General features: G+C 34.9%; 2 protein-coding genes across 4 annotated transcripts; both read right to left on the bottom strand.

The window, feature by feature from the left end:
- Positions 1-1,682: 1,682 nt before the first annotated feature.
- Positions 1,683-5,652, bottom strand: LOC117917947 (serine/threonine-protein kinase SAPK2-like). Of its 3 annotated transcripts, XM_034834429.1 has the most exons (10): positions 4,818-5,603; positions 4,543-4,617; positions 4,357-4,425; positions 3,546-3,647; positions 3,182-3,235; positions 2,987-3,079; positions 2,816-2,908; positions 2,593-2,697; positions 2,400-2,498; positions 1,683-2,313 (listed from the first exon to the last, which is right to left on the bottom strand). In XM_034834429.1, the coding sequence occupies exons 1-10, from the start codon at positions 4,935-4,937 to the stop codon at positions 2,038-2,040; spliced, it is 1,086 nt and encodes a 361-aa protein (XP_034690320.1). In that variant the 5' UTR covers positions 4,938-5,603; the 3' UTR covers positions 1,683-2,037. The 3 variants fall into 3 exon arrangements, with proteins under 3 accessions (XP_034690320.1, XP_034690321.1, XP_034690319.1); XM_034834430.1 differs by lacking the exon at positions 4,357-4,425 and having other exon boundaries at positions 4,818-5,574; XM_034834428.1 differs by lacking the exon at positions 4,357-4,425 and having other exon boundaries at positions 2,816-3,079; positions 4,818-5,652.
- Positions 5,653-6,721: 1,069 nt separating this feature from the next.
- LOC117917946 (lanC-like protein GCL1) lies at positions 6,722-11,040 on the bottom strand. The gene is made up of 5 exons (XM_034834427.1): positions 10,735-11,040; positions 10,449-10,639; positions 9,715-9,826; positions 7,800-8,270; positions 6,722-7,354 (listed from the first exon to the last, which is right to left on the bottom strand). The coding sequence occupies exons 1-5, from the start codon at positions 10,882-10,884 to the stop codon at positions 7,013-7,015; spliced, it is 1,266 nt and encodes a 421-aa protein (XP_034690318.1). The 5' UTR covers positions 10,885-11,040; the 3' UTR covers positions 6,722-7,012.
- Positions 11,041-19,419: the final 8,379 nt, after the last annotated feature.

The following is a 19,419-nucleotide window of genomic DNA, read 5'->3' as shown; positions in this document are numbered from 1 at the left end:
TTTTATCTTTTCAAAAATAACATTATTGACTATGAAAAAAAAAATTTATTTAAATTTTATTCCTTTTGTAAACCTCAATAAAATTTAATTTAATATAGTGATTTGGAAAAAAATACACCATTTTCCAAAAAAATAAAAATAAATTATTATTATTATAATTATTTAAAAATCAAACATTTTGGAAAATATATATTTTTAAAATTATGTATGTAAAAAATAACTAAAAATGTCAAAATTATTTTTTTAAAATGATATATTTAAAAAAACTAAGATAAAAAAAGTTTATCAAACATTGTGATAGAAAATACTTAAAATGATTTTGAAGGGTATATTGGTTTCTTCACATTTTATATAATTTCCATCAATTATATAACTTTTATGGGTCAAATCTTAATTTTTGGACTCAGTTAGGTTCAAACACACAATTATCCCTTTTTAATATATCTCTCTCACCTCTCACAAATTTTTTTAATCATGGTTAATTTAAATGAGATTTTCATAAATTCAACTTAGGATCCATCTAACAATGATTTAAATAAATATCAAAATCAAATAATTTAAATTCACTTTACGGGTATTTTCTTACTTACATTATGTTAAGTAAAAATATAAAATCATTAAAGTGATTTATGATTAATCATTTAGTAAGCACTTCTTCTCATATTTTTTTTTTATCAAATAAAAAATTATCAAAATTATTGATAAAGGTATTTATTTTTATTTTTATTCGAATATTAAATATCAAATAACCAAATTTCATAAATTTAACCTTTTACTTATACTCAAATATTGTGCCGATCCGATTTTATTTTAGATTTAATTTGTGAATTTGCGGTTCATAATATATATCATGTGCGTTGATATTTTCTCTTACATACTTACACGTTATAATTTAATAAATTAACAAAATAAATAAATTAATAAAATAAACATATTAAGTTCTTAGGATATTGACTCATAATATAAATCATGCAATAAAAGTCTTCTATTTTGATAGTCGTTTTCATAGATTAAACAGGGAATATGATACTCTCGTACCAAGTGTTATACATGCTGACTTACATGCAGCATGTTCATTGATTGAAGCTTAGGTACCATTCAAGTCCATATCATTATCCATGGCCCTTGAACAGTAGATTTTGAGGTTCTTATGTTTTTTTTGTCCTCCTTGGATGGATTCCATAAGCACTAATTGTTTAATGAGAAATTTGCTGTTAACCACAAGTGTGATTGAATTTTAGATCATCTACCATTGAAATCTCCATCACGAAGGATACGGTCCAACTTGAGGATCTAGAATACATTGACAAGAACTATATAAAATGGCGTTAAGATAAGACCAATAATTAATTTAGCCATGAATCTCGAGAAGGATATGTTTTTCAATTGAGACTTTTGAACCAATTGATATTATATGGTCGTCTCCCAATCTACCGCACACCTAGGAGAGTCTTCTAATGGATAACATTTGAAAGTTTTAAATGATTTTATGTCTTTTTCTCATCCCACATAACACACCCATCTTGGGCCTCGTCTATCCTAAGACTCGGCTTTAGGTCATTTCTAACCATCATTTTTCCATGGTAGCATTGTTGCATTCCTAACCGATAGAATCACACCCAGTTTCTTTATCCTACTTAGTTAATTCATCTAATGAATGACATGACATGAGACCAGAGAGGTTTGTCCAATCCATGGTGTTATAAACAAGCATACAGCACCCCACATCATTCTATTTGTAGTATATTGCCCCACCTTCAGAAGAAAACGAGGCAGAAGACTATGGTTAGGAGAGCTTGATAAGAGGAAGAAGTACATAACTACTAATTTTACAATCACAAGAACAGAAAGAAGAAGAGCATATATAATCCCAATGCCCCTTCACACACAGACTAAACTGACCAGCTTCCATCCAAACTACATTCTAGGCACCACCCTTTGAACAGGATCATTTGATTCCCCCAATCATGAAAAGAAGACCTTATCCACAACTGCCTTTTCCGTAGGGGGATTGGCTTGCATGATATGAACTTGCACTCACAATGCACAAACAAAATCACCGCTCGTCTCTATATCATCTAGATCAGCATCTTCGTCCAAGTCATCCAAATCCATGCTGGCCCCAAAAAAAAGCCCACCAACTTTAGGCCCCTCAATACGCGCCTCCTGTATTATCTTTACTATATCATCAATACTTTGGGATGGGTCATTTACATAATCAGTTTGGGCGCTAGCTTCTCCTCCTTGCATGAATTCTATGGGCAAGTTCCTTATGAACCATGGATGATTTTGGATTTCTGGAATGGTTATTCTCTACATAGAAAATACGTCACAAATAAAGACTAGAAATTTTTTTGAATAAGACTGACAAGTTCAAGGAAGATTCACTAGTTTATCACCTTTTCAGGGTTTGCCACAAATATTCGAGATAGAAGATGTTTACACTCCATTGAAACTCGGACATAGTCTGGAATAGAGTAGTGAACACTAAGTATTCGCTGCCACAAACAATCAACATCTCAACTGCTCAGAAACCACAAATGAAGCAGAAAACTATTAGGTAATTTAAAACCAGTACCATATATAACTAACCGCAATTGTTTTCCTGAAATTTCTTGGATCATCAGGATCTTCAAATGGATAAGCACCAACAAGCATCACATATAAGGTAACCCCACAAGACCAAACATCTGCAATCTGTAATGGTGGAAGAGATAAAAACATTGACAGTTTATTTTAGACATCAAAACTAAGCCCCAAAGTTTTTTTTGTTCTCTTTCTTTTCCATTTTGAGAAAAAATGAAACAAATATTACCTTTCCATCGTATTCTTTCCTTGATAATACCTCTGGAGCAATGTAGGCTGGTGTTCCCACAGTAGATTTTGGTTGGGAGTGCAACACAGATGACTGCAAAACAAGATGAACAGTCAGTGACCAGTTTAAGCAGGATGGCATTGGTTTCCAAATAAGCAGATGGTCCCTTGCCTTGGAATAGCCAAAGTCGCAAATTTTGAGACGTGGTGCTGGGCTTCCATCTAAGAGTGTATTTTCCAGCTTTAGATCTCGGTGGCAAATTTGCTGGGCCAAAAGAATATTTGTTTTCAGAAAGAAAAGCATGGATAAAATTTATTCACAAAGAAATGAACTATCATACAACTTAGATGAATCGGGAATTAGTACCATGGAGTGGCAGTAACTGACTCCTGATATCAGCTGTTGAAAAAAATACCTAGCCTGATAGAAATGCACAGAAAAGAAAAATGAAAGCAAAAAAAAACAGAATATATTAGCAAAAATTCTTGAACAAATCAAATGATCCCTACATCACTCAGGAACGACATTTTTTGCAGAAAAATGGAAATGTGTTATGGGGACAATCTTCTTCTATACAATTATAGAGTTTGCTTTCAAACAAAAATTTAACCCCCTCCATACACAAAGAAACTATAAAGACATATATAAATGCATATATGTATATATATATATATATACACACACACAGTTGGAGCAAGATTTTTATCATCATTTATCTGTTCTAACACACCTCATCCTCGCTGAATCTACCGGCATTACATATTCTCTCAAAAAGCTCTCCTCCAGCAGCATATTCCATGACTATAGCCAGATGGGTTGGTGTTAGCAGGACCTACACAGAAAACATCCCCTCTGTTTAGAATTCTAATAAACTAACCTGCAGCAGAAGAAGCAAGAACTGATAAGCACCATAAGCAGAGGAATCCAACTCCAATCATTTAAGGAGGGATCTAATACTACTTTCTACTAGCCTGCAAGATCAAAGTGTGTTCGAGTTGTACTTTGATGATCACAATTTGATCCACCTAAATTTTTTAGCTTCCCAATCATACTATGTGATTGTGTAAAGGACAATGTTTGATTTTACCCCGTTAGTTCTGGAAAGACACAAGAGAAGGGAATGGAAAATGAGAAATTTTAAACCATTTGGAGTTAGAATTGTTTGCTTGAGATCCCAAATTATAATATTTCCCTTGTATTCTTAGGGGTCAAAGTGGAGAATGATACATTGCATAAACAATGAGAATTAGATACTAGTTCTTGACACTTGACAGTCCTTACTCATCTTAAAAAGAGCACAGAACCAAAGCTTTATAAGAAGTAATTCTTTCTGAAAGTGCAGATTGCTATTAGAAATCAACACATAAATGTTACATATATTTTTTGTAAAAAGAAATGCGTGATTTTTACGGACTTATGGAGGACATTTTTGTCTATCAAGGGACAAACTGGTTGTCTAGATGAGACGGTTTCAATGCTTGAACCAGTCCCAAATACATACTAAATAACAGATAGGAGGAGCAACGGAGCAGAGCAGGAACCTGAAAGCGAGTGGAACAATACAAGCATAGTTTATATATAACACTAACACCTTGGCCTTCCGAAGTTTCCTTTTAGTTGGGGAAATAACATACCCGGAAAAAAAACACAACATAATTCCCTTAGTCAAGAAGAAAACCAAAGAACAAAAATGGCCATCAAAACTGGAAAAAGAATCAGCTATATACCTCCTTAAATCTAACTATATTGGGATGCTTCAAGGACCTGTGATTCATAATCTCCCTCTGTACATGCTCATCAATCTGCAACAGCAAAAAAAAAAAAAGGGCTAATCAATCCCAGCAAGCAAAACCCAGGTAGAAAACACAGAAGCCAGATGACAATACGAAGAACCAAGCAACACCCAGTTAAAATCATGAAGAGTGAATAACACTTAGATAAGACACAAGAGGGGGGGAAGAAAGAATCAAAGAGAGCTGAGAAAGGAAGATGAAAACAAGACCTTTTGCCCCCTCTCAATATACTTGACAGCATAGAGCTCACCACTCCACTTATCCCTCACAAGCTTGGCCACACCAAAGTTTCCAGACCCTATATCTTTCAAAATCTCATAACGCTCCATTGCTGGTTAGCTGATAGCTTCACCAATCTCAATTGAACAGTCAAATACACACAATACTTCCCCCCCTACTTTCTGTCTCTCTACATCTCTGCGTTAAGCATCTCCATGGTTTTGAAGAAAACGAAAACGAAAAAAGCTGAAAAAATCTTTTTTTAAGAATAACAAAAAAACAAAAGGGCCTTATAATTTAATCGCATAATGGACCATCCAAAGTCCTTGAAAACAGTGGCATGTTCTGCAACAGTACAAGAGAGGGACAACGACACCTGAAATTACACGTGGCGCAATGCCGGCGGCCTCATATTTTTGCAAGTTGTGATCGACTCCATGCCCCCACCACCCAACACACTTGTGTTCAGGACATGTTCACTCTCTGTACCTAACCCCAGCGTGTCCACCGGGGGCTTTTTAGGTAACCTGTTCAGACAGTTTGGTGCTGCTGAGTTACCGAACAACCCCTCACGTGGCGGCAGTGCAGCGAGTACATGGTGTAGGTAGTCGAGGGAGTAGGGGCGGCGGTCGTGCCGTTCAAAAAATGAACAATTTCCGAGGACATGAGGATTAGGTGACGGAAGGAGGAGGAGGAAATGACGTGGACGGTGGAAAAGGGGGCGGAGGAAGTGGGGAGTGAGAGCTGGCCGCTGTGGGCAATTTGAAGGAGGTAGGCCCCAGTGGTTGAGGTTTCTTTCGTAGGAAGGAATCGACACTTACCGACGAAACAGCGGTGCTTCAAGCATTTAAAGCACTTTTGTCCTTGTGATTTTCCTGGTATAATTCGGAGTTGACTCGAAATTAGTCATTGGACGCTCATTTTCATTCATTTTCACCCTCGATTTAAATTAACGTCACCTTAAGAACAGTGAATGATCTTTTCAGAGGAGAATCGATTCCCTCACAAGAATTAATATTAATCATAAAGTAGTTCCGTACTTCAAATGGGAGCCCAATGTTGTGCTTTTGACTTCTTCTTTCTTAATGGGTGGTGGGGATGATCATTAGGTTTCTGCGCTCTTAAGTATTAGAAACATGCTGACACTGCAAACACTCCACAATGTCTGGACTCTTGACCCTGCCCCCACCAAATCGTATCGTGTCATCTTTGATTAATATAACAGTTACGTGATTTGATGGGTCTAATTGAATCAATTTGGTATGCCAGATATTCAAGATTGTTTGTACAGATGTGCTTATCCTGCAAACATACAGCCGGGCCAAATCTAATAATGCCAAAATGCTCACCACCCTTCCTTTTTACATCCATGGACCTACCTTCTGCGAGGAAAGATGAAGGTATTCCTTGCAAGGAAGGGAAGAGAGCATTAATCATTCCACTCCAAAGGTCTGTTTTGGTCTGCAGAATGGCAACCTCACTAACACATTTCAGTTGGCAAATGTAAAATGAGTTTAGTTTCAACTTTCGAGCATGGGTTAGGCCGAGTTGTGGGTTGACTGGTTGAGTGGCCTCTACAGCTCCAACATGTTGATTTGGGTCAGTAGCTCATTTTCAAGATCATGGCGTGGAATATAAATAATAAAAGGCTACGCTACTTCTTATGAATTAACAAAAGCACCCGCCAAATTAGCATAAACAGTTTACTGCCAAAGGAATTATGTTAGGTTCCTCTTGTCAACCTCCATCTCCTGCCCATTTCAAGCCTTCAAGCCTAAATTTCGGACATTTTCAGGGTTCCTGTTCTCCACCATTGGGCATTTGGACTGCCCATTCTACCCAAGTTTCAGGGTTGAAGCTAGTCGTTTCATAAATGATTATTTTCACTGTTGGGTACGAGGTATGAACATTTATTCCCAGGGATCCATAATCTTCGAACACCAAGATATGCAAGGATTAGAATATAGTCAAACTCAGATACACATTTTGTGATAGTAACAAGTGATATGTTACTCAACATCTGGCAAGGAAAATCAAGATGGGAACCAGATGATGGCACCTCTTCATATTCCTTTCCTGCTTGATATCACAGCACTTCTCTAAAGAGCACATATACGTACATGTTAGGTTGTATTTCTAGTATAAAGGAGACTTCAGATCAACTTCCCTCATTTCATTTTTTGGCCTAAAGTTCATACCCTGGGAATCTGGAATTTTCTGGGCTAAGCAGATCGAACAAGAGGCAAGCCGTTCCAGCAAGGCCTTGGAAAAGGGAGTATGCATGTTCAGTGGTACCAGCATGTCCAACAGTCACAAGCTTCCCTGCATTATGATACAAGAAACTTGCAAATGCCTTTGCTCTTTCTTCATATACAGGCTCCCCTGTTAGACGATAAAGGGACAGGAAAGCGTAAGCATTCCCAGCCACACCATCCGAAAGTCCCACCTTCTTCACCAGTCCATTCTTCCACACAACTTCCCCTGCCTCTATGGCTGCATCTCGGAACTCCCTGTCCCTTGAAAACACCTGCAAAACAAAGAACAAAATTTCACTTTCATTGATTACATCGGGGATGGACATCCCTGCTGTAGTTTTCTCCACAAGTCAAATCTATGTGAAGGAGGTGATCAAAGCCTTCACCAATTATTCTTGCCTGCAAATACATCTGCTGTGTACTAGGTTTTAAAGCAATGCATGAGGATGGGAGTTCCAAGCCTCTTGATTTTGGGTTAATAAGGTAGAACTGATCAGATACAATGTACTAATGTTTTTACATGAACCCAAAGAAAACATTCACAAAGCTAACAAAAAGGGCATGCGGAAACAATTCTAAATTTTTGAGAAATTCGTATCAAGGATGGATCCTTATAACATTCCTGCATATATGTATGTCACAATGTAATACCCATTTAGTTGCTTCCCCTGGGCTGTGAATACCATTTCCTAAGCTTGATTATCTGGAGGTACTAACCTGGGATGCTTTACACAGAGTGATGGCCACACCAGTTGCACCGTGAGACCACTGCACCAGTTTGTCCCTTGGGTTCCCTTCAAATGAGGGGTAATTTCCACTGTGAGGAAACCTATTACTCCTCATATATCTTAACGTCCCCTTAACATCCTCACTGTCCTCTTCAGATAGAGGGAAGTGAAGGAGCACCTGCAAGATTCCAGCTAGGCCATGTGCTGCACCCCAATACCTTGTCCCATGCCATCTGTACATAAGTGGGCATGTTGTATTAGCAGATGCACCCGCCCTGCCCCCGGCTAACACAGCATTGACAACAGGCATGATAAGGTCATTGGGCAATGTCTGCTCCCCGAGATGCTTGTTTATAAACAAAGCTGCCCACAAAAACCCAGCTCGCCCATAAAGAAGATCATATGACATTCCAAAACCACCTTCCTCAGGACCAACAGGGAGGGCTCTCTCTTGCGCCACCTTTACATGATCAATTAGATAGGCATTAGATAAGTTCCTTTCTTTTTTGAAACTACCAACAATTGTCTAAAAGCAAAACTAATAGTACAAATTGATACGGTAGAGTGCTTTTATATAAATTCTAATTTCATTAGCTGATGAAATTAAAGAGGCCAAAACTGATCTTGCTCTTGCAACATGATAATAATACATGCATTTTTTGGTCAGCACACACTGATAGATCAAAACAGCAAGCCAACTTCCCTTGATTTTTTTCCCTCAAAAAAATGAAGACCGGAACTTACATAAGGAAACAAATGATTACAGAGAGAATGGGATTATTCTATGCCCAGATTGCCAATTCAACTTAAATCCAATAAAAATTGAGAGCCTAAGCTTCCAAATATCCAATTTGGGATAAAAACTTGCAAGGCTAACAATACAATGTTGTGAGTCATAAAAGCAACAGAGAATTAAGAACAATCACATGCCTTGCTTTGGATGAATTGCAGCAGAGAAGTGGCTAAACTGATAAATGGCAATTCCTAGCTACATAACACCATCATGTCCCATTTCCAGGTCATAAGCGCCCTCACGATGGAGAATCTACTAACAGTTATGTTGGGGCATGACTCGGGTCCCCAACCTATGTCAATACGTGAGACTTTCCCAAACTCATGGTGAGAAAATTTTTGCATTTGTACTTGCCAACAACCTAGTATACCTCTGCTTCTTAATGTCTTTGAGCACTGGAGATGTTTAATTAGTTGTTAAACAGAAAACTATATCTCCTTCCTGCCTCAGGTTGGATACTGGATGAACACTAGAAACTTCCAATACCCAGCTGCTTAGCTGTATCCACGTTATCCCAAAGGGATAGGGACAGCTCTTTCCACAAAAGAAGATAAGGGGTTAGGACGTCTCAAAAGCAACAACTTGGTTCCCCATTTAAAATTCAAACAACACCTTTTTCACAAGAGGTGGTCATGTATCCATTTCGCAAGCCACTAAAAGTCTAAAATCGATATTGAGCCATGAACAAGAACTCCAAGCCAAGATAAATACATCATGTATCTACACTATTAGTCTGTTGTTTTGAAAAGCAGCAGCATGCTAAAGTGAAGCTACAAAGCTTTTCTCCTCACGTGGAGTTTGTGGCCAAGAATTAAGGCCATTAATCGTGGGCTGTTCTGTTGTTCACTCTTTCCTCATCCAAATGATTTATTATTTGCCTCTAAATTCTTTGTTGCGCATTAAAGCCTCTCTCCTAAAAGAAATATGAAAATTATATGGAGTGGCCAGCCCTGGAAAAGCCCATGAGTCATGGCCATATTCACATGGAAAACCTTGGCCTTGTGGGGCATCTTTTGGTGGAAACCTTCCCATTTTCATTTTATTGTGCTACATTTTTGGTTGGTGACAGCGAATCAATGAGATAAGATTTAGGCAATAATAATATTAGTACCTCAAGGAAGAGATCCAAATACATGTCCCGCCTTTGATAGTCCCCAATATGGTCAGCAACCACAGCCCCAAGCGCATAAACTCCTCCGCTACCGCATAAAAACGTCACATGCCTGAATCATTCAAGAAAACGACATCCTGCTTACTGCCTTCTCAAGACAAAATACAAGTCACTTCAGCTCACCACTGTATATCATGTACTAGATGTCTACCTAGATTCTATCCTGGATAACAATAACAAAAACTACTGAAAATTACTTAAATAACAGGGAATTTCCTTTGGAATAGTTTATCTTTGAAGGACTTTTTCAATAGACACCAGCGGAATGGAAATTTTTATTTTAAATGATCTTGTGGTCCTAAATAAAAGGCTAATTTTGTGGTCCTCACACCTGACACATCTAAAGTTGTCAAGTGGAGAAAAGAATCTGACAAAAATTAAAATTAAAATGTCGCCCTAATCCATTATATATTTTCAATTTTCAGACTAGGCGATTAAGAGGAGCCTATTATGCCACGTGTCACTCCACGAATAAAGGCAAATATATGAAGTAGGCACTTCATGTGTCACACAATCTCACTGTCTCAGTATCCCCAAATTTCTAATTCGTCACCATCACTCCAATAATCTCCAAAATCAACGGCCTGGATCATTTCTACATATTGTGTTGTTAGGTAATATGTCTTTTGCTTCACCCTTCAACATGGAATGACAAAAGGGTTAAAAGCACTGACCTTGTGAACTCACGTGAGGTCATGGCACACGAGTCAACAATCTCAGCGCACAATAGCAGGTCTTGCTGCCTGCCGGTTGACTCGTACGACCTCAAGCAGGCGAACGCTGTCCCCAGCAAGCCGGTGTGTACGGTCGGGTCTATGCCTTTTCTCCATCCTTCGCCACCTCTTTTCCACGTCGCCTCTACCACCTAAACGCCACAGGCATAACAATGACACCATTTCCTTCGGTTAACCTGCACCCACCCACCCCGCAACACTACACTTCACTCCACTTTAGCCTTACCTGGTCCTTGAGAGACATGGCGGCCTTGAGAAAAGTCTCCGTCGGAAGTGACAGATTCGCAGCCGTAGGATCGGGTTTCTGAAACGAATCCAGCCATTCGTTGCTCTCGTCGTGACTTTCCTGAGATGGCAACTTCACCGCCGATGACATGCTTTCTCCCCCTAAAGCTCAAAAATACAGTAAACACTAAACACCCCTGTCGATCCTTACCGCTGAAGCCGTGAGAGAAGGAGAAGTAGAAGAGGCTGTTTTTGTAGGCGAGTGAGTGAGGGAGACTGTGCGAATGCGTGGAGTGTGGGTTGAGCGCAACTGCGGTAACTTTATACACGTGTCACATGATCCCGGTCTTACCGAATGAGGTAGAGTCCCGTTGGAATGCATGAGGATCACATGCTAACCTGGGTTTGGGAAGGGATATAGTGTAGGCCCAGTGTACAATTATTACTTATCTTGTCGGTCCATTATCATCACAATCGTCATGTGAGCCTGAGGGGCATCTTTTCATCACCGTCGGATCCAGTTGTTGGAGTGTCGTGATCACACCAGCTCAGAACCCCACCTTAGCATCAGCCAACCTAGTTTCAACAAGTGTTCACCAAACAATCCGTTAGATTTAACTTTCATTCACGATGATAACGTGACCCATGTCAATCAATATAAAATCTTCTTAAATCGGTTGCTCTCATCAAATGCGTTAGGTGACAGGTTAGGGACAAGTCCAAGCCATTCCTTTGTCCTTCTAAAATCTTTAAAATCCGTTCTTAAAAAAAATGGGTATCAATTCCTATATATCATATTCTAGGTACCAATTCCACATTTCCAATCCATATTAGGATTTTTTTTTTAAAAGCTAATACACTTTTTTTTTCTTTCCCTTTTATCTCATATCCTACAAGTTAATTAACACCAACCTCTTGTTTCATTATTCAAAAAAGTCGACTTACATCTATTTGAATATTTTTCCAATTGTTTTATGTAACAAGAGAGATAATGATGTGGACAATATTAGTTCGACAACATGTACAAATACTTTAAAATAATCAATGTTTGATTTTTACTTATGACCATTTAACACTTATCTTGCCTTAAAGTGATCGACTTCTCCATTTGACTTATACCATTTGCCATTAATCTTGGCCTAAAGTGATTAACTTCTCCACATGACTTATACTTGATTTTGTACACTTATTTGATATCAATTAGTTTCTTAAAATTAAGGGGATTGCTTAGCTCACATGTACTATTTTATTCAAATGCATGAATTTTTCATCCACAACTTTAAACCAACAATCATCTTAAGCAACTTCTTCATCACTCAATGGATCATTGTTTACAAATAAAGCAAATTTGATCAATTCTTTACATGTTGGGTCATTGTCATCACCAACCACATAATCTTGCAAACGTGTAGGTAATGCACGTTAATACTTTGGGTGCCTTGATGACCTATAAGACATGAAATCACAATTGGTGGATATTAAGTTGCATATTTTTTTCCTTCACGTTACTCTTTAAGATCGATGCTAGTATTTGATGACCATTTTTTATAATAAGCTTTTATCACTTGATTATAACCAATAAAAATTCATTTTTCACCTTTGTCATCAAGTTTTTGTTGTAATGCATCGTCCCATGCGCTACATTCCATGATCGAGGCGATGATGTCTCCGAGGGCATAACGACAACCTGAGCTTAGGCTGCTAGTCATATGAGCATATATTCTACAATCCAACACCCTTAGATGACTAATGTTCCCATGACTCCAAGCTTCTTATGGGGTATGTAACTTGTTCAAGAAATTGCTTCGATAGAAAGGAATTTAAACAATTGTTTTCAATGCAACATACACCTCATTGTGTCCATGATTTTTTTTTTTCTCTCTACAATTTTATTTTGTTGCAGATTGTACCTTATAGTCATTTGATGCTCAATATCATATTCTTTTTTTTTTTTTCCAAAAAATTTCACAAATGATATATGTAGACCATTATCTATTCTCAAAATGTTAATGGTATGTCCACTTTGTGTTTTCCATAAGCTTAAAAAAAATGTCATGTGTATCTTCTTTTTATTTTTAAAAAATAAACCCAAATCTCCAAACTAAAATCATCATTAGATGTAATAAAATACATAGATCTCTATTTAAGGGAACTTCCACTGAAAAATGTCATGTGTATCTTCTTTTTATTTTTAAAAAATAAACCCAAATCTCCAAACTAAAATCATCATTAGATGTAATAAAATACATAGATCTCTATTTAAGGGAACTTCCACTGAACATAAACCAAAAAGAATCAACTCAAGGGACTTCTTGGTATGATTTTCCTATAACAAAAGGGTTTTTGTGCTAGCTTCTTTTTCAAAACACACAATTCGCAAGCATTTAGATCATTTTTACCTTTGCGACTAGTCATTTTTAATCATTATTAATAATATAGATGCCTTCACATATATACATATCTACTCTTTCACTCAAAGTTGCCCTATACTCAATAGATTCTTACAAAGACTAGAAACATATATCTCTGTGGAAATAGATTTTAGGGATCCATTGTTCAATTTGATAGAAATCTTACATCTATTCTTAAGTGGTACTATTGTATCATTTCCAAACTTTACCTCTAAACTTAAAGTTTTATCGTACTCATAAAATATCTTATGGTGAAATTTTGGCTATTTGGACCATAGAGAAAAGGAAAAAAAAAAACTTAAGACAACAAATTACAAAAACTTTTAGATTTTATCAATATTTTTGGTTTTTTTCTAATCATATAAAAAATTTATTTTTGGTGATTTGGCATTGGTCAATGCGGTTAAATGTGTGGAAGTGTGCATTGTTAAAATATAAAAATTAGGAACAAAGTTGATGAGCATGTAACCATTGGACTATTTTAGCCTTCTTAACTTTTATTCCTAAATATTATATATCTTATGTTTATCTTAATTTTAATTATCTAATTTAATATATTATTAAAAACATAATTATAATAATTATTTTATGAGCCTTTCTATATATTTTTGTATAATAATTAAATACAAAAGAAGTATGAATTTATAAATAAAATTATAAATATTTTTAAATGAAGAAATCATGCATATGTCATCGTTTATTTTATATTTTGAATATATCTAAATTGAATATATTAGTACTTTAAATTCAAATATTTTTTTTTTTCAAATTCTGCATGGTATCATGGAACATCACAAATTTCTGCATATTGTTATAAAGTATCGTGAAATTTATCATTTCTTCAATAAAATAACTATAATATATATATATATATATATATATATATATATATATATATCATTTATTTCATATTTTGAATGTATCCAAACTAAACATATTACTATTTTATTTTATTTTTTTCAAAATTTGCATATCACACAATTTATGAAATATCACAAAATTTATCATTTATTCTATATATATATATATATATATATATTTATTGAGTTGTTTCCTGTCTTTTTATAACTTTTGATCAATTTTCATTTCATCGATATTTTTATCCAAATTTCTATTCAGTATTTCTCAATATTTTTGTAAGATCCAATTGCCCATATTTTTGTAATTTCTAATATTTTTATCCTTGGTTCCTTTTCTACCCATATGATTACTATAGTTTGTATATTAAAACAAGTACCTTTGTTTTCATTTTTTTGCAACACTACATGTCAATAATAAGATCTATAAATTTTCACCTAATCTTTCATGACATTAGCTTGACAAGTCCTCAAATTCAATCTTCCAGCTCTACATTATGTCTTATAATGACTATATCTTTTACAATACATTAAATATCGATATATCATTTCTTTTAGTTGAAAGATTACCACTTCATCCTATTTATCCTAATCTAGAATTTCTTTGTCATCCATTCTACAAATTTTAACCTTTCGTACTTAATTTAGAATTGTTTTGAGACATTCTTCTTCGTTTCTAACTTAGTTGACGTTGTAATGTTTTTTCCGCCTAAATCTAGGACTTTCCATCTAAGCGTTGTTCATGAGCATGCAAGGAACCCATCAATTCATCCAACATTATGGTATAAGATTTTTCGATCTTTCAATCTTTCAATTGTTGTTACCTTATATTCAAATTACATGGTTAAAATTTGAAGAATTTTCTCCATAACTTAGAAATCTAAAACATTTTTGTCATTAGATTTCATTTTATTAACAAGGCTAATGTTAGCCAAAAATAATCGGAGACGCTTTATATTTTTTCCATTTAAAAAAGGTTGAATTGTCTTCTCAAAATTTGTAATAAAATATTTTGCACCTTCTTTACCCCTTTATAGATGTTCATAAGGATGTCCCATGTACATTTTTAATGATTGCATTTGCTATCTTCTAAAAAAATAGGTGGTTCTATCGATTGATAAAGGTAAAAACAGGCCTTTAAAATTTTTCTTTCTATAATTCATCAAATTTTCCTTTTGTACTTGGTGTGACTTGTGTTCGATTTGTTGGTACTACAAATCCTTAATTTACTACTTCCCAAATATCCTAATACATAAACAATAATTGTATCTCAATTCTCCAAATTTCAAAATTATTTTTTTATCCAACTTTGAAAATTAGGGTTGGATTGTATTGTTGTTGGTTGTTTGCATATTTAATCGCCAAGCTTAGATGCCAAATATGATCAACTAAAAAATCTTTCCAACACAATAATAATTTCTCTATACAAAAAAACAAAACACTATTTAAAAAAAATAAAAAAGCAAATAATCATAGAAGAAAAAAATTATCCCATATGCATTCTATTTTTTTTTTAATGTATATATGAGTGATTATAGAAACTTAAATTCTAATAAAAACCAAATCCTAAAAAAATAAAACTCAAGTACTAATAAAATAATTCTAATATACTGAGGAAATATAGTATTGGTTTAATTAAGACTCCAAGTCAGGGTGAACGATATTTAAACATTATTATCTATAATGCTTTTTGTTAATAATATTTGAATAAAATAAGTATTTAACTTGTGTTAGGAATATTAGGCTAATACAACCTATGGTAATCACCCTAGAGGGAGGGAGAGGGGGGGGGGGGGGGGGGGGGGGGGTGAATAGGGTGATGGTCTCTTTTTGCAAATTTAAACAAGTGAATGTAAGAGACAATTATATGCAAGTATATAATAAGCAATATAAAAACAATTGCATATAAATTAAAGAGTAGGAAAGAGAGAATGCAAACACAAGAGTTTATAGTGGTTCGGCGCAACCCGGCCTATATCCACTCTCCTCTAGCTTCAATCCCAAGTTTGAGGTTCCACTAATTCAAGGCTTCCAAACCAAGCCTTCAAGCTATACAATTGGATTATGGTTCTAATTCACCCTCTTGGACTTTTGGTTCCAAGCACCATTTACACTTCTCAAGAGATACCACACTCTTGAAAAACTTCCTCTCAAAGGTTTACAAATAAATAATCTCACAAAAATCCTAGCACAAAAACTTTAAGCTCAAATGATACAAGAAAACTAGGATTGAAAGGTGCACTAAGGTTATGCAAGTTTTAGAACAATGGTGCACTCAAAAACACTCTTCCAAGGCTCAAATATAATCAAGAAAGATTTGAGAATGTTAAGTTTTTTTAACAATGAAGATTTGAACCTTTTTATAAAAGAGAAAAGTCAAACTAGCCGTTTGGGGGTTCAACCGGTCGAGCTAGGGGTCGACCGGTTGACTAGCCATTAGCATTAAATGCTTGGCAAGTGACCGTTAGCCTCAACCAGTCCTCGACCGGGAAGAGAAGGCCACTGGGAGAGAGAAAAAATTTTTGGCCTCCCTCGACCGGTACTCAACCGGACGAGCACAACCGGTCAATCGGTTTCTCAACCGGTTGAACCTGTTAAGCCATTTTTTGGCTCAACACCCAACCTTTTTCAACTTAAAACCTTTTAACACAAGTTTGAAAAACATTTAATACAAGATTTTAGTTGAAAACATGAAATCATCCAATTCTAAAGATATTTAAAACAATATTACTCTTGGATGATTTTGGTGCATAAATAAAGAATGAAATGCATGAAAGTCCTAGTGCACCAACAACCTTACAAAGAGATCTTATGAAGCTTGGGTCTTGAAAAAACTCTTCTCTTTGAGGTGGTCTTCTTCTTCATGATTTCTCATTGACTTGATTTGTCTTTGTGATTGCCACTTTGGAAATCGTCTTGCCTAATCACACTTGAAATATAATTATTAGTTCTAAACCTTGTTTTGTTATCATCAAAATCAAGATTAACCAAACCTTGGTTTCACAACTTGGATGATGAAAATTAAAATATATGATACATGATTTGAGTAGAAACAAGAATTGGATTTTCTCAAGTTTACTCATTACGATGCAAATGTTCAAGACAGTAGTATGGTTAAACTTGAGTTTACTATTATTCTAACAAATAATACATTAAGATTTATTTGAGCATTAAAGCCCACATCACTTGCATTGTACTTGATTTAGGTACATTAAAAGTCGCATGAAAAATCTAATTCATGAGTTTCTTGCAAGTTGATGAGTTGTTCACAATTGGTTCATGAACTTAGACAATTCATTTGAGGTTACAGTGTATTACCTTATAATTTGATAAATGTTTTGTCTTGGTATTTAAGATAGGTTTCTCATAGTGAAGGCACTAATGTATATGGTTACACATTAGATTGGACTTTATGGTGGATCATGACGTCTACTAATAGAAAGTCATGATTCACCAAGTTATTATGTTGTGTATACTCTCAACCTTGAGAAAATATTGAGCTAGCATTGAAGTCTATTGTGGCTTTGTCCTATGAGTGAGATCATAAGATGGTTATATATTCCCTATAAATTATGTTATTGTTGATTAAGGTAAGTGACAATAAGTATTTTTAAGACAAACATCATGATATCTAATGAGTTTGAGATAATGTGTCTCTTTTAGTGATCTTAAAGGCTTATAACTATAAAATTTATGGTGTGATAGTAATTCATTTAATGAAATTTGACGTCTACTATTAATGAATTATAGTATGTCAGTCAATCGCATAATAAAAAAATTTAAGACTTAATGATTGTAAATGTAATCTTGAAAGGTTAATAACATTTATTTTATTAGATTATAGACACTAGTTCATAGGGAGTCTGCATACAGTAGATAGTATATCATAAATCAAATGAATTGATTAAATTGGATTTAATCAATTCTTATTTTGATGTAATGACATATAACACTAGACTGTAGTTGATTCTCAGTAGTGGAAAGTCAAGTTAATTTCAGAATTGGATTCTAAGAGAGTAAATATTTTTCTATAGGTTTCATTAGTCTCTACTCAAGCTCATATTTTTCGTTGGCATAAAGGTTTGAGGATTTATAGAGAATTAATCATTTATGTGCATGAAAGCATTTTAGTGAAAGCATAATGTTACATAGGATTTTATAGTTAATTATTTTTATTTATTTAAATTGGGTAAATTAATTAATTGGACCCTATCAAAGGTAATTAATTAATTAAGACCTCGTAGGCTATTTTAAGTGACTCAAGCCCAAGTTGGGCCAAAATCACTTAAGCCCACAAGAGAGTCTATATAAACCCTATGAGTTTTAGGTTTAAACTCTAACTTTTCAAACCTTTAGTCTTTCATATACCTAGTCTCGTTGCTCTCATCTCAAGGTCTGTAGTCACTCTACACATGTCCTAGACCAAAGAATGAGTGATTGGGAGGAAGATTGTTAGATTTCAAAACCCTCATCATCATCTTCACCAATTGAAATCGATCTAGGAACATCCAAATCATAGGTATTATCCTTTGAGCACCTAAATTTAAGATTCAAAATTTTTAATGTTTGCATAGATTGAGAAATCCTTAGGATAGTCTTACATGCACCCCAATGATATGAGCTTGGAATATAGCAATCTAGTTATTCCAAAGACAAGAACAATCCTTATATTTCCACAACATAAAAAACTTAATTCTAGTGTTACAAGAACAACCACTATATTTCCATAGACTAAAAAACCTATAACTTTGAAGCCTAGTAAATATAAAAAGAGAGAGAGACTCTCATAGAAAACTTCTTGTTTTTTCTTTTCAAGCTCTTATTAGGATAAAACCCTTAAAACCATAACATAATGTGACAATAATGGATTTACTATTTATTAATAAGATTCTAGTTTCCCAATTTTATCTATTCGATTCATATATTATACTCTCTAAGCATCCGAGCATGACATCTCTTGTATTGTACACGATTTAAGTGCATTAGGAGTTACAAAAAAAATTCAAGTCTTAGGTTTCTTACAAATAGATAATTAGTTCACAATCAATTCATGGACTTAAGCAATCTATTCAATATTGTAGTGCATTACCTCGTAATTGGATGAATAATTGGTCTTGGTTATCATGATGAAGTTTCCATAATGAGTGCACTTAAATGTATGGTTATACATTGGACATTACCTAAATTGAGTCATGACATCAGTTATTGAGTATATAAGGAATTCCAGATTACTCAATTCTCTATCCCAAAATTAGGTTAGGAACAACAATTCTCCCCAGGCTTATCTAAATCACAATGGAAAATATATGTATTCGAAAACAATTCTAGGATCTAGATAATGGGATTAAAGTGTTTACCAATAATTTGGATGTTTCCAAATTGTTTCCTTACGTTGAAGAACAAATCCAAAGTCATAAG

Source organism: Vitis riparia, chromosome 7 (genome assembly GCF_004353265.1).
Source record: "Vitis riparia cultivar Riparia Gloire de Montpellier isolate 1030 chromosome 7, EGFV_Vit.rip_1.0, whole genome shotgun sequence".
NCBI lineage: Eukaryota > Viridiplantae > Streptophyta > Magnoliopsida > Vitales > Vitaceae > Vitis > Vitis riparia.
This window is presented reverse-complemented; position numbering and strand designations above follow the sequence as displayed.